At 50.5% G+C, this 15,004-nt stretch overlaps 1 protein-coding gene across 6 annotated transcripts in view; it reads right to left on the bottom strand.

The window, feature by feature from the left end:
* The window catches only part of TBX5 (T-box transcription factor 5), a 79,955-nt gene that overhangs the window by 25,728 nt on the left and 39,223 nt on the right, over positions 1-15,004 (bottom strand). For all 6 annotated transcript variants that reach the window (XM_079151875.1, XM_079151873.1, XM_079151877.1 and 3 more), the window contains exons 3-6: positions 13,126-13,220; positions 10,908-11,027; positions 9,968-10,115; positions 6,480-6,632 (exon numbers count right to left, since the gene is read on the bottom strand). In XM_079151875.1, the coding sequence (XP_079008001.1) occupies positions 6,480-6,632; positions 9,968-10,115; positions 10,908-11,027; positions 13,126-13,220 (516 nt within the window). The remainder of the gene's footprint in view (positions 1-6,479; positions 6,633-9,967; positions 10,116-10,907; positions 11,028-13,125; positions 13,221-15,004) is intronic.

Raw genomic sequence — 15,004 nt, 5'->3', positions numbered from 1 at the left:
AGGAGAAAGAAAAAAAACCTGGATTCGGTTTGTCCATTAATTGGAGTCATATTCTGCATCATTCCAGCCGGATTCGTGAGTCTGTGTGTGTGTGTGTGTGTGTGTGTGTGTCATCTGGGCACTCTGTGTTTCAAACACAATATAGACATCAACATTGGGCCGCCCCACCACGCCCCCGCCTTGGAAAGTCATGCACGCTGGCACCGTGGCTGTGTATCCGGCGGTGTGGTAATCCCCCATTCGGAGAAAACATGTTCTCCATGATTGCTTTCAAAAATCAAGTCATGCCTCATTTCATGTTCATTTTGGAGTTGCACAGATAGACCTCCCTGGCCCAGGTGGGAAACGGTGCCCAATAACATACACACCCACACGTGTGCAGATCACATCAATGCCAACGATCCCACAGCCCCCGGTGGCTTCCCCCCGCCTGGAAGAGTGATCGGCAGGGTAGGGAGCGGAGCAACAGAACGTGGGGTCTTTCTGAACGTTTTGGTTCCAGGCCCAGAACTTTAATTTAAACCATCAACACGTATTATGTTCGTGTGAATGTGCAGTAGCAGATCCAGGTGACAGAGAGCTTCCATATGGAGTTTGCTAGAAGTATTTCCTAAAAGTTATGTGTGAATTGATTTTTCTTTCTTTCTTTCTTCCAGTGCTGGGAATCGAACCCAGGGCCTTGCACAAGCTAGGTCAGTGCTAAACAAAAATTATACCCCAGCCCAGAATTTTCATATACAGAGTCATGTCCCCGGCACCAGGGCTTCATGTCTCTAGCTTCGGTCCTGGGTCATATCTATATGATCACTGTCTTACTTATACATCACCTGTACACTGGTTGACTTGATATTTATATTTAAGTCAAATCCCTTTTTATTGAAATTTATTTTACCCAGAAATATGGTAGCACTTCTCTGGATGACAAACTAGAATTCTTGTTGCTTGTCAATAAGAAGAAAGCGATTATATCAAAATCTCTGTACTAGGACGCACAGAAAGCTCTTTCTTGCCTTTCCCTGGTGGCAAGAAAACATTAGATGCTTTTGCAGAAGTTTTGAACAACAAATACCAACTTGGACTGAATGAAAGCTGTCTCTCTTCCACTGAGAGAAGACTAGAAAGATAACCGAAAAGGGAACTTTCTCCCTATGATTTCAATCATAATTGAGTACCTTGCAGAATATCTCATCTACCCCCACAGGATGTGAACTTCAGGAAACTCTGTGCTAGGAATCATGAATAAATCCACCCTTCTCAGTTGCCCGTTGGAGGTGTTCTGCTACATCCAGCTTTCTGGAAGAAATGACTTACATAGTTTCCTTCTTGCTCCAAGACTTTCTAATGGACATGAAATGACTCTGTGAGGTCTGTAGCTCAGAGATCGAGCTTTTGCTTAGCACGTAGGAGGCCCTGGGTTCAATCCCCAGCACCACAAAGAAAAAAAAAAAAACTGCTTAATTAAATTGCTCTCTCTATATACGTATGAGTGCATTTTCATAACGAAAAATATATAATATTTTTAATATACGGGTCCAACAATATGACATCCAGAGAAAGCAAAATCATGGAGAAGAAAGGTCAGCGGCTGTCTGGGGTCGAGGGGTAGGATGACCAGGTAGAACACAGAGTTTTTCAGACATCGAGGAGACCCTGGGATGCCACCGCGCTAGGATCAGTCAGCAGACCTTGGTCCAGACCTACGGAATGTACAGCGCCACACTATAGCTATGGACACTGAGGTTGACGACGGACTTAGGGAGATGGCGATGTGTCAAGGTGGGATCGTCACGTGACAGACACACCAGTCTGGCGAGGGAGGCTGAGCACGTGCAGGGGAGGGGTGCGAGAAATCTGCACTTGGCTGGAACCCCAAAAGTGCTCTTTCACACTCATTTAAAAGCATTTTCAAAATACGTGTGTGTACACACATCCGTGCACGGACACATGCCCTTTCCACCTCTTTTATTTATTTTTTATTTTTTGGTTTTGGGAATTGAACCCCACTTTGCCACCAAGTTACACCCCAGCTTTTTAATTTTTTTTTTTTTTTTAATTTTGACATAGGGTCTCAACGAAGATGCCCAGGCTGGTTCCAAACTCCAGATCCTCCTGTTCAGCCTCCCGAGTCGCTGGGATTATAGGCATGGGCCACCAAGTCTGGTCTCATTTCTTCTTTCTTTCTTTTTTTTTTTTTTTAACTGGACCCATTTCTGCAGCTTTCTATTTTGTCTTGACTCTTCATTGTGAGAAAAAAAAAAAAAAACTCTACAAAATTCTTTCAGAAAATGATCTTCACCACGTACACTCCTGAGCAGCTCCTTTTAGGAGTCTAAGATTCCACCACCTACCGGCTTGCTTTCCCACTCAGATTTCATGACAATAAATTGCAACTCAATGAATAATAAATCATTTAAAAAAATAAACTCATAAAAAAGTGAAACGAGATCATTTACACAGAAGAGGATCTCAGTGACATGGGAGTCTGTGGTAGGAGGATGGCAAATTTGGAGACCAGCCTTGACAATTGAGCAAGGCCCTAAATCCCTGAGTGAGACCCTGTCTCAAAATTAAAAAATAAAAAGGGCTGAGAATGTGCTTCAGTGGTTAAGTGCCCCTGGTTCAATCTCTAGTAGAAAGAAAGAAAAAGAAAAGAAAAGAATAAAACAAACCAGAATAGGAAGGAATCCTTGCCCGCAGCCCAACCCACCTTAGCCACAGAGCCTGGTTCCTGCGGACATTGAGGGCAGTAAGGATGGAGATTCGGGGCTGAATCAGTGTGGCCGATCCATAAAGTCACTGCCCACCCCCCACCCCCAAGAATTCAGGGCCCCAAGGTAAAAAAAAAAAGTTTTATTTTATCTGCAAAAGTCTTTTGCTCAAATCCATTCCTTACACCCCAAACCAGGTCAGTACTACCTACTTCTAAGGCTTTATCGCTGAAGCTTAAAAGAAATCTCCACAGTATAGGATGGCACAGTGCCCCAAATACACACTTTGGAGACTGTAGATGCCTTCAGGACGTGAGAATTGCCTTTGAGAAAAGTTTACAGGTGAGCTTGTCTGCAAGTGAAAATACCCGTCTCAACGTGTCTGCGTCCACTTGAACTACAACCCTGTCTGTAAAGTTCCCTTCCTAAGAGACTGTGTGTGCTCAGGGGTACCCAAGCCCGTCCACCTGGATGCGCCAGTCCTGCCAAAAGGCTCCCCTGAAACCCACTTCTATTCACCATACAAATGTACTCCCTCCAAAATCAGCATAAAACCGGATATCCGGGGGAGGGGTGGCAGTGGTGTGGGGGGGGACAAATATAAATACCGGCTCCAACTGGTGAGACAGAGGTTGTAAAAATTAATGAGAATAATTGTTGTGAATTCTTGCTTTTGAAAAAAAAAAAGGAAAAAAAAAAAAAAAAAAAAAACTCAGGAGAGCCAAAAATCTTAATTATGTCTCTCTATTAGGGGTTCATTTCCTGGTCCCAACCAGAAAACTCATACCTCATAAATATGGGCTGCATACACAATGATTTAAGCAGGAGGAAAATGCTTTCTGATGGAAAAGTAAGTTAATATCGGGGGCTAGAACTGCTCGCATACACGGCCATTGTTGCTAAGGGCAGGAAAATGAAATGCCCACGTGACCTTTTTTAACACCTAAATATTTCTAGGGATTGCTCTGGGAGCTGAAAACTGCAGCAAAAACCTTACAAAAACATGTTTCACAGAGTGAAACGTCGCTGGGGAAGATTCGAGTGTTTAAATATCTTTCTCAAGCTGTCAACCATCTGGGGAAATAATTCCCAAATCCAGCTTGGGATCACAGCTGGACTGAGGAAATATGTCTCGTCATTAGGAGCCCCGCGGTCTCCGGGCATGTGACGGCGGCCTAAGAAATGAACTCTTGTCCAATACCTACTCCCACCTGGTACCTGCGCCTGCGTGAAGAAAGATCATCCCGAAGGTACTGAGCCCTAGCACCAACACTTAAAAAAAAAGTGACTTGTATTTTCCCAAATTGTCCTGCCAATTGACTCACTAAGAGTCCTTGAACTGACGACATGATCAGGGAACGAACCAAGGAAACCACAAAGACTAACATTTGTAGTTATTTTTCAACCACAGTCATAAGAACTTATTTAAAATCTCAGTCTTTCAGATTCTCAAATAGCCAGGGAGTGGTACTGAGAAGGCAGAGTGTTCTGGAATCTGTGTTTGGAACCCAGTTGCCCTCCTACCAGGTCAGCCAAGCCTTGGACCAACGGCTGCGTCGCCGTGACTGACACCTGGAGGCAACCTGACATCAAGCCCTGCTCTGCCCATCTCCAGATCTCGTGTCATCGTCGCGATGATCTTACGGGGCAGATGTTCTTATTGTCCCCATTTTACAGACGGAAAAAACGGAGGAAGTCCATTGTCCAAAATCGAATGGATTTGAAACCAAGCAGTCCACCCCCAGAGTCCGCCCGGCAGGTTACACAGCGTAAGAGCCCAGCTGGATTCCACCCATGAAGTCAGAATTCTCAATACCCGTTCCAGGTGGGACAATAAACTAAGGAGAAGGAGTCCACAAATCACGTGCAACCCCGGCCCGCTTATTTAAATCACACATCGTATATCCATGGGGGAAATGTTTGCAGGGTCTTGGACTTGACTGGAAACGTGTACTGCTTTGGCCTTACTCCTCACAGAGAAAATAGATGCCTAGGGACACTGAGAGTAAGAAGTGAGGGAACAGCCCCAATGGGTAGGATGACAGAAAGTTGTCTCCTAGGAAATCCTTGTACTGCCTGCCAAGGACTATGTCAGGCTGGCTAAAAAGACCTTTATATGCAGTTCAACTGGACTCCTGGATCCAGGTAAAGAAAAATAAAATGCAAACCCTGTGTATGATCACCAAATACACAGGTATCTAAATGCACAGTTGAAGATGCACATTTTAGACCCATGAGCATTTAGACAGGAAGCACTTGAAATCCACACGTACGCACCCCGCTGGTCGGACACCCATTCACAAACACAAATTGCTGAATAGATACGTGGGGGAAGAAAAATTTTATATAGAAATTTGGGAGGGGTTAGGTGTATTCATGAGTTCTGCTGATTGTTTTACTGGCACCCACGTGTGTCAATCACGAAGTTGCATATGCTTTGAGGGGCCAGGGTCCAGATTAGTGGAAGAGTGTGTGCTTAGCTTTGTCTAAGGCCCTGAGTTCAATCCCCAGCTCCCCCCAAACAAATAAATAAGTGTGTACTTCCAATATTGCATGTTACGTTATGACATAAATAATGCTGCAAACAGAGAAGGGGAGAGACCTATCCCCAACTGGTGGGTCCTAAGGTCATAACTATACAGAATCTGGAATTTTTCCCCCAGGGACCTGAGCACCCACATGGTTGTTGGCAGGATGATTTCAAGTGTCTACTTCTTTCTCTGTGAACCTGGGCTTTCTTCAGAGAGAGAGGTAAAAAAAGAGAGAGAGACCTGAGACAGTCTCGGGCCCTGTGTTGGATCTCGGAGCCTCTGAGTATCTCTACATGTGGCCTTCCGCTTCCTTTTTGCCATTTGTCCTGTGACCACCACCACAAGTTAAACGTGGGTTTGCAACAGCCTTAGAGGACACAGCTTTCTAGGAGCTAGATTCAAACTGATCTGAAATAGCTTGGCCACTCCCAGGGATTTGAACTTCAACGTGCCTCACTCTTGCTGGTTTGGGAAGAGGGGAAGACTCAGGAAAATTCCTTCTCCTTTAAAAAGCAATTGCTTCTTCAAGGGAAGGAGGCTCTCCCGAGATCCAGAAGGAGTCATCCACCACTGCTTAGCCTGGTCATTGACAACCTGAATTTGGAGATTACCTTCTCACAGTCCTGGCCTCAGAGGGGGAATGATCTGCCCCCCACCTGCTCTGGAATGACCTTCATGGGGTGATTGGGGGCTGTCGGGTGCTGACCTCCCCTGGCCTCTCCTGCCAGGCTCCATAGCCCTTACAGCTTCCTCCAACCCTTATGTAGGGTGGGGACAAAGGCCCCGGGACACTCCCCACATCCATCCAGATAAGTTGCCCTGTGATCTGCCCTCACTGTCCCCACATGGACCGCCCCCTTGACCCCCGATGTTATCACTGCCTGTCCTCACTTGAAATGCCTCTAAAGGGAGGATGCTGGCCCTAACAGAAAAGCGTGTCCCATGGAAGGTAGTGCTAGCCATCTCCCCATCAATAAAATGATGCCTTCCGGTGGAATCGGAGTGAGTGGCCATCAAAGTCATAACAAGTTCAGTTTCAACAGGTGGCTGTTGATTGACAGCCACATCAAGTCTGAGGATACATAGGAACCCCTGCCCGCCACACCCTGGGGTAGACCTTGTGGGCACACCACTCCAGTGGGGAGCCTGCCTCACAGCACAAAGTTGCTGCAGGGACCAGACCGCATATTCACGAAACCAGCAGGCAGCCCCAGGTGCTGGCCGCCGGAGCCCGGCTCACCTTGTGATTCTGATAGGAAGTCACGGCAATAAATGCTGTCTCTGGGAAAACGTGGGTGCAGAACGCCGTATTTTTGGAACCAAATCCATTATTTTCATCTGCTTTCACGATGTGTAATCTGGGCTGGTATTTGTGCATGGAGTTTAGAATAATCTAAAAATAATAAAGAGAATGAGATTGTAAGAAAATCAAAACTCTCTTTGTTTCCAGATAAATCCCTGCTCCTGCCCCCCCACCAATTAGCCTCCCTCTATAGACTCTAGAAAAAATACTTTTTTTTCCCATTTTTTTGAAAAGGGGCCAATGATTTCATTAAAAAGAAACATTTCAAAAATGACAATTTCCAACCAAAGAAAGTCAAGGTAATATTCCAGGAATCTACCCAAGGCACACACAGCAGTAAATCAGAATTCTTAATAAAGTTTGCTTAATAAATTAACTCTCTGCATAGGGCACTTCCCGCCCCCCACGGGAACCAATGCGTCTGGGGAAGGCTGGGCAGCAATTTTGGAATGACGAAGGTAAAAAACAAACACACAAATACCCCCCCCCGCCCCCGCCAGCAGCAAAACCCTCTAGGAATGCAAAGGAAGATACAAGCATTTGCAAAACTAGAATAAAACTCAGATTTTGCTGAGACTTGGACCTCAAATCTTGGCCCTTTGTTTGTGAAACATGCAAACTAATGTCAATAAAAAGAGAATTTTAGAGGCGGGGAGTGCAGCCTGGCCTCTAAGGGGAGCGAGGTATGGACAGGAAGCACCCAGCCACCCACCCATGGAAGCAGGGGCTGGCTCCCTGAGGCTCCTTTCTCCCACTCTATCAACCTCCCCATCCACAGCCCACATCACCTCCAGGCTTGGAGTTGCTGCATCTGCTCTTGGGGGGATATGCTGTCCCCCCTCCTTCCCACCTTCCCCAGCTCAGGGTTTCTCCGGGGAGAAGTGAGCTCGCTCTCTGCAGCTTTGCGGGCAGGGGGACCTCCCCGCTGCCTGCTCTTGCTGGAGCCAGGGCGGTTCACGAGAGATGAGCATCGCTTCTAATAAAACCGGGTTTGTTGTCCTGATGACGCCTGGATTTTGAGGCTCCCGTACCATGAACACTAATATTTACCAAAACTGTCCTAAGACCCACCCACCCAAGGGGCGAATCGCTTGCCTTGAAGGGCCCCCAACTCTGGCCTGCTTTTTCCCCAGGGTCGCAATCTGGAGCGACTGGGATTGTCTCAATGTCTTTGATTCTTTGCATTGATGACCCTGGGGCAGGATTTTCGGACAAACCCGGCAGACCGGCAGCCGGGAGGGGGAGGGGCGGCCACTCGCCGCCCTGCGCTCCCGACCCGGCCGGGGCTCTAATCTCCGGCCGCCGGGCCCGGCCGCCTCCCTGGCCGATAGCGACGCCGGCCGACCGGGGCAGCGTGGCGACAGAGAGACGCAGCGGCCCCCGCGGGCCGCCACAGCCCCCGGCCCGGCGCGGCCATCCTCCCGGCTTAGCCAAATTGCCTTGACGGCTGGGGACGGTGTGGAAACATCAACGCCGGGGCGATCTAATGGCTCCTAATTTCATTAGGGAGACTCTGGATTAAAAGTCCCGAGTTTGGGATACAGCGCCTCTGGGCCTTCTCCTGGGCTGCTCAGAAGGACCTGAACCAGCTCTGAGAGTGACCCAAACTTGGTGGCAGGGCTGTGCGCCTTGCACATCTCCACCCCAGAGCATCCCCAAAGGCACAGCAGATAGGTACTGGGAAAGTTAGGGGCCGAGGTGGAACTGGGGGACCAGCATGCTGCCACCCCTCCCCCGACCAAGCCCCTGACCAGCCAGCCGGGAGATGTACGTGGCACCTTTACAGAATGGTCTCCTTCCTCACAAACCCTTGAGACCTAAAATGTCTGTTTGGAACCAGCAGCCATGCTCCTTACGCAGGGCGTCCACACCCAGGAAAGCTGGAGATCATTTCTGCACGGGGTACCACCAGCAAGAAGGGCTAACACCCAGGTTTAAAGATAAAGGAGGCTCCATGTTTTTGGCTAGACACACTCGATATCCCTTGAAGTCCTCCCTGGAGCACAAAGAGGGCAAAGGACTTTCTCCTCTCTGGCCAGCACTTCCATCTCCCCACCACCCACTTTGCAGATCCAAGGAAGCCTCCTCTTCCCACCCCAGAACTCAGCAGGTCTGTGATGAGCCCTAAGACCTGGCCGGAGGAGAGTTCGCATTTGATCCTTCACTGCTGTGCTCCCCCATGGCCAAATCCACACCAGCCCCGTTCCTTTCCCTAATCTGGACACCATGTGTCTCTCTGTGTCTTCTCTCGGGAGAGACAACCTGGTGGGATAAAAGAGTCTCTTTGGAGTTAGAGCTACTCTCAAATCCCTGTTCCCAAATGCAAGCTGCATGACCTTGGGCAGGTCACCGGGACTCCCCTTTCCAAAGGCTGTGCCTCTTGTCTTCCTGAGAAGGCTACTGTGAGGAGCAAATGCCCCAGGGAGAAGGAGCCCATTTGCATGATGACATCATCAAACGGGATCCTCAGCGCTGATTCCTAGGCTGTTCTAGCTAACGTTCATTTCCTGCAAAGAGATTTAGGGACATTCTGGCCAACCCCCATCCCCCCCAAAATCAGTGTTTTGTTCTTTGCTTTCTTTTGAGGAAGAGGAGTGACACCCTGCTGAGAAGTCCCTAAAAGCTGCACACTGGCTGTGGAGGAGGCGGGGACTGCACACTCCATATCCAGCATGTGCCCTCAGGGAATTCACCAGCTCCCCCTCTTGGGACCAACCTAGACTCTTGTGGCTTCAATGGCCACCTGTAGGAGAAGGGGCAGGCAAGCCGGGGGTCTCCCTCTCACCCAGGCCATTTCAAAACTGAGGCCTGGGTGAGAGGAAGATAAATGGCCCCCTGTGCGTGGCCTTGAACCGGGTCCCTGCTGGGCCCCAGCACCCATGTTGTTTCAGACTGAAACAGTCCCCACTTCTCACCACCATCGGGACTAAGGCACAGACTGACGTCGCAAGCCCCACCGTCCAGACCTGAAATAAGCAGCCCCAAGACTCTGGACCCTCAGCAAAAGCAGAAAGTCAGGAATTGGTGGCACAGATGCAGCCCCAGGCCAGGAGAACCAGAGGAACCAGGAGCCCTGTCTCCGGCCACCAGGGAAATACGGACCCCGACCTGGCTCACAGGAGGCCAGCAGAGGGTGGGCCCTCTGAGCAGCAGGGTGGTGGAGACAGGAGGAAGTCGTGACAAGGAAAAGCAAGAAAAGGGAAGTCGAATGGGAGGAGAGAAGTACAGAAGGAGGAAAGAGGAGCAGAGAAGGGAGGAAAGCGGGGGAAGAAAGACAGGCAGAAAGCCGGATCAAAAAGGGAAGAAAGCCACCTGGGAGGGAAAACGGAAGAAAGAAACGGAGGGAAGTGGACCCGAGAAGCTGAGAAGAGTGGGGAGGGAGCAGGGGGGACAGAGGAGGCCTGGCCCTGGGACTGGGTACTTACGTGCCCAAATGGGTCCAGGTGGTTGTTGGTGAGCTTGAGCTTCTGGAAGGAGACCAGCTGCCGCATCCAGTGCGCCCCGGTGGCTGGCGAGTCTGGGTGCACGTACAGGCGGCCGGGCATGGCGGGCTCTGCTTTGCCAGTCACAGACCTAAACCAAGGAGAGGCATGACCTGGGGGCCTGTGGTGGCAGAGGAAGTACCACACCAGGTGCCACCATACCAGGCAAGGGCTGCCAAGTACCAGCCGGGGAGATCCGGGAACCCCGGGCCCTCCAATCTGTTAGGCTCCCAGATGCCCCAGGGTGCCTGGCGCCAGCCTCCAGGCCACTCTCCTGGTGGCCTAACTCTTTCTTCTTCCACCTGGATCTTCCCCTAGCAGCCAGGCTGGCCCGGGGTCTTGTGGCCTCTCACGGCCCTCAGCCAGGCGGATTCTGGAAGTCTGAATGTGCAAAAAATCTTGAAAGCTTCTTAAGGGTTTGCAGAGGGCTTCCTCTTCAAGCCTCTGCAGGACTGGCAGGCGGGGAGCAATCCACCCAAGGAATGGGCCTCTCCTCTCTCGCCTTTTTAACTAAAATGCCAGGGGCCGAGTTTGTAATTTCATAAAAAAGGCATGTTCAAAGCAGGTAACTCATAAAAAATAACTGTAAATGGTTTTTATGCCCCCAGAAATACATCCAGGGCCTGGTAACGATACTCTTTCTAAAAATCCAGAGCCCATGTGTGCAACAATCGATAGAGGACCTCGTTTCCTCTGAGCCTCAGTTTTCTGATCTATAAAATGGGAACTAATGGCTGCTGATTGGTTTTCGGGTGGTCAGCAGGATGCAATGGAATAGTCACACACATACCTGGTGCACACAGTAGGCACTAAAAAAATGTTTACTTATGCAAGATAGGGGATTCCGATTCCCTCCCTGCCCCCCTTCCACGCCGGTGCCTACCATTTATTATCTGCGAATTTATATCTGTGGTCATCCGCAGGAACAATGTCCATGAGGAGGATATACTTCGTTTTGGGATTAAGCCCAGTCACCTTTACCTTGTAACTGGGAAACATCCGCCTAGGAGAGAGGGGAGGGAGGAGAGACCGGGGAGGGGACAGAGAGCAAGAGGGAATTGATGTCAATATTCGGAGGAGCATGTCTGCAAATTTTGATGGGAAGTGCAATTCCTGAGACAAGTAGAACAGAGGAAAACTGGCTCCACTCCACTCTCCCTGCGATCCATCCCGGGTTTCCCTTGGAGTTATGGTGTGGGGAGGAGGAGAGCCAAGGATGGGAAAGGAGGAGGCACCTGGGTACCTGTGGGGACTTCGGAGAAATAGCAACCAGAGGCTGCTTACAGAGAACTGGTTTTAAAGAGGCTTGAAAGGGACCCCCTTTCAAATCCTACTACATTCTCCTGGGGACAAAGTTTAGCCAGGTGCTCTGGCCTATTCTTGCATTACTTTATGCAGAGTCAGTAGACACCAAGGTGTGCGCTCCAGGGACATGCAACGCGTGGGTGTGCCTCTGCCGCCTGTTCCTGGCTTTGCTCGACCGCCCCCGGGGGCGGGGATTAGCGGCGGTTCCCGGCTTAACTCGGTTGGTGACTGGGTCTCCAGCAGGAGTTCACTCTAAAACGCCCCACTTCGCCAAGGCTCCTGGCCCTCTTCCTTCGGACAGTCTACACTCGTGGGCCCTCGGCAAAGAAACTCCAAATCTATCCAGATTTGGTTTCAGCAAGAGCTGGGGCCTGACCTGGGGTCGGCGATGGAAAGGCGATGCGCGCAGCCGTGTGGTGCCGACTACCTCTCCGCGCGGGGCGCACTCCACGCTCGCCTCCCGCCTCGTGAGGAGTGCGCCCCAGAAAGCAAGGATTCTCCAGGCTGTACTGGGGCGCAAGGGCCAGATGCTGGACCTGCGCTGGCTCCGCGCTGGCGGGCAGGGGGAGCCGAGGCCTCTAAGCCTCGCGGTGTTTATCTGCCGGAGCTGCGCGCCTGGAGGCGGAGGCGCAGGAGACTTCGCAGGCCTTTTATAGTTACATCCTCGGCGCAGGCGAGGGGGGAAAAGGGTCCCAGCTCGGGCTTTCCTTCTCCGGCGGACTGGGAAGAGGACCTCAGTCCGTTGGTATAAACAGATCGCGCGCCTCCCAGTTCACTCAGGCCTTGGGCCGAGCGGGGGAGCCGACATTGTTTAATTTCAAATAATAATAAATGTCACTGTTGTCAGTTTATTGCGGGAGGCTTGGGCTGGAGAACCGGGGCGTCTGGAGAGTCGGCTCCACCCTCTGCCTTCGCACACTGGGCGGCGTGGGCCTGCCGGCCTCCCTCGCTCCACGCGCGCTCTCTGGGCAGACTCCGGGCCTTCCACCCTTCTCGGCGGGGAGGACCAGCCCAGCACCGGGAGGCATGTGGCGAGGATGTCCTCAGGCCTGGGCCTGAGCCCTCTCACACTCAGAGAGCTAGCCACACGACTCTGCCGTCCCCTCCCCCATAAGTCTAGCATTTCCAGCTCAAACTCCGCGAGCTTTGAAAGGGAACTCTGGGGCCAGTCTTGGCCAAGATGCCGTGTTTATCGGTGTCTGCATATAGAGCTCCACCGAGCCCCGGTTCAGTTTCAAAGGCTTCGCCTGCTTTCTATAAACAATGGAAGAGGTAGCGAATACATTCAACAATTCAGAGTTTGGCAATCGGGTGGGACCCTGGATCCACTCCAAGGTCAGGGAGGGTGGGAATGTGGCTGGGGGCGAGGGATCAAGTCCGAGACCTATGAAACCCAAAGCCCTTCTCTGTTTTCCCTTTCCCTCTTCTCTCCCTTTCCCCTGGTCTCTCTCTCTCTCTCTCTCTCTCTCTCTCTCTCTCTCTCTCTCACTACTAATCCGTCCAGAGAGCACAGGCTTCCCTGCTTCTTATTTCTAAATAGGAGTTGGGAGAAATGCCCAGTTTCCAGAGTTGAGTGTTTGGGGTGCATCCCCATCCTCCTGAGGACCCGCAGAAGAATTCTCCCTGTGCCTCTTTAATAAGAATTGAGTCAAACAAATATTCTGTCCCCCGCCAACTTAGACTTTCTCTGCACCCCGCTCCTCTGCGTCTCCAATCTGTCTTGCTCCCCAGCCGCAACCGTGCTTCTCGCCTCCCACAGCTTTCCTGTGCTCCCTCTGGACTCCCAGCCAGCTCACCTTCCAGCCTTTGTTATGATCATCTCTGTGCCCACTTCGTGAAATTTCAGCCACAGTTCTCTTTCGTGGAGAAACACCTTGATTCCTTCCATGCCCTGCAGGCCCGAGAAAGACTGCAGTGAGAAGCTGTGGGGGCATCATCGGAAATTCTTTGCCCAACTCCAGAACACCTTCTCCCACCGCCTGGCAGCCTGGGGACTCAGAGGGTGAAAAGTGCCTCCGCCCCCGGCAGAGTTATCTGGGCTCTGGAGCACCCTACAGCCTCCGCCCAGGAATCCCTTTGCCTGCTCAGCTTGGGAGGGGGCTCTCCATGGGCACCTGATTCCACGGTGCCATACGGTGCCCCTAAGCCCATCAACACAAAGCTCGAGAGTCATCAGCGATATCAGGGGTCTCCAGGATGGTGGGGAGGATCCACTGGCCAAATTTCAATTCACTTGATCTGGGAAATGGTGTGTGTGTTGGAGGGGGGCTCAATCTAGGGAAAATATTTAAAAACCACTGAGGACATTCTCCGTAGACAACCTGATATCCACTCCCCAAAAACACGAATATGCAAATCATTTTCTCATGAATGCTTATTCTCAGTCATGGTAGAACATATTAAGGAATTTTAAATATAAAAATGTATTATATTATGGCTATAGTATATGTAGTTACAGTCCAAAACAAAAAGTCTCAAGGTCTATATTAATAATCTTCCCAAGGCCTCCCACAATGTCAGCGATTTTGAATGTGGGGAACAGCTGAAATCAATGTTTTCACTTTCAATGAAAAGTTATTTTACAAAATCAATGCAAAAATAGATATGGAGTCTTAATGTAGAAACAATTGGCAATTGTCTAAAGAGTGGATTTGTTTTTCCACAAAAGAAAAAATTCTGAGCCCTGAGCCTATGGTGTACTTCCATAATCCCAGCTATGCAGGGTGGCAAGTTCCAGGCCAGCCTGGGCAATTTATCGAGACCTTGTCCCAAATTTTAAAAAAAAATTAATAAATTTAAAAGCCGGTGCAATCCCCTGGGTTCAGTCCCCAGTACCAAAATAATATTGATGATGATCATTTTGTAAATTTCCCAAACTGTGCTCGCAGGCTGGTACTTAATAAATATTACACATATTTTCCGAAATATGAAGACAAAAGAGAAAGTCTGAAAAAAGCCTGGAAGGACATAGGACTCTAAGGAAGGTTGTAGCTATGTGTACCAGTCTCTTCGGGTCAAGTCTACCGCTTCGTGGTCTGTGACACCTATTTAAAATCATCTTCGGTCTTCTAGGGCCTTTGGCACCCAGTGAGCCGGGGGTTAGGGCACAGAGCGCAAGGCAGGGGCTCCTCCCTCTGCTGGGGCCCAGCTTCAAGTCAGGCGAGCCCGCGACTTCCTGTGCCCTCTCGGGCCAGCCTCCTGCGCTCCCCTCGGCCTGCGAGGGCGCGCCAGCCCGCCAGGCCCCGACCGCAAGACAAATGGTGCGGGGCGCGGGTCTCGGCGGCGGCGCGCAGGAGACTGGCGGAGGCGAAGGCTACGGAAGATCTAAAGAAGGGTCAAGCCATCGCTCATACCGGCCTGAAGCAGCCGCTGACCCGACACTTAATAAGGCGCTCAGGGCCAATTCTACACCTAGTGCAGCAGGAAAGGAATTCTCTGGGCCATTGTTTGCTGACCTCAAATAGCCGGATAATTGAGATTTCTCTAACAGTTTAACTAGGTTTCAAAAATCCTCAGGCCGTAAAGATAATCGTCACAATAAAGTGCACTGGAATACACTGGTATTTGGGGAGACAGAGCAGAGAACAGCGGAACTGAGTGGGAATGACAAGGAAAAGGGACAAGAACAAATCTCAGGCTCCCCACCCCTGCCCTGCACCCTCAGAAGGAATCCAG

This window comes from Sciurus vulgaris (assembly GCF_902686455.1).
Source record: "Sciurus vulgaris genome assembly, chromosome: 8".
NCBI classification, from domain to species: domain Eukaryota; kingdom Metazoa; phylum Chordata; class Mammalia; order Rodentia; family Sciuridae; genus Sciurus; species Sciurus vulgaris.
This window is presented reverse-complemented; position numbering and strand designations above follow the sequence as displayed.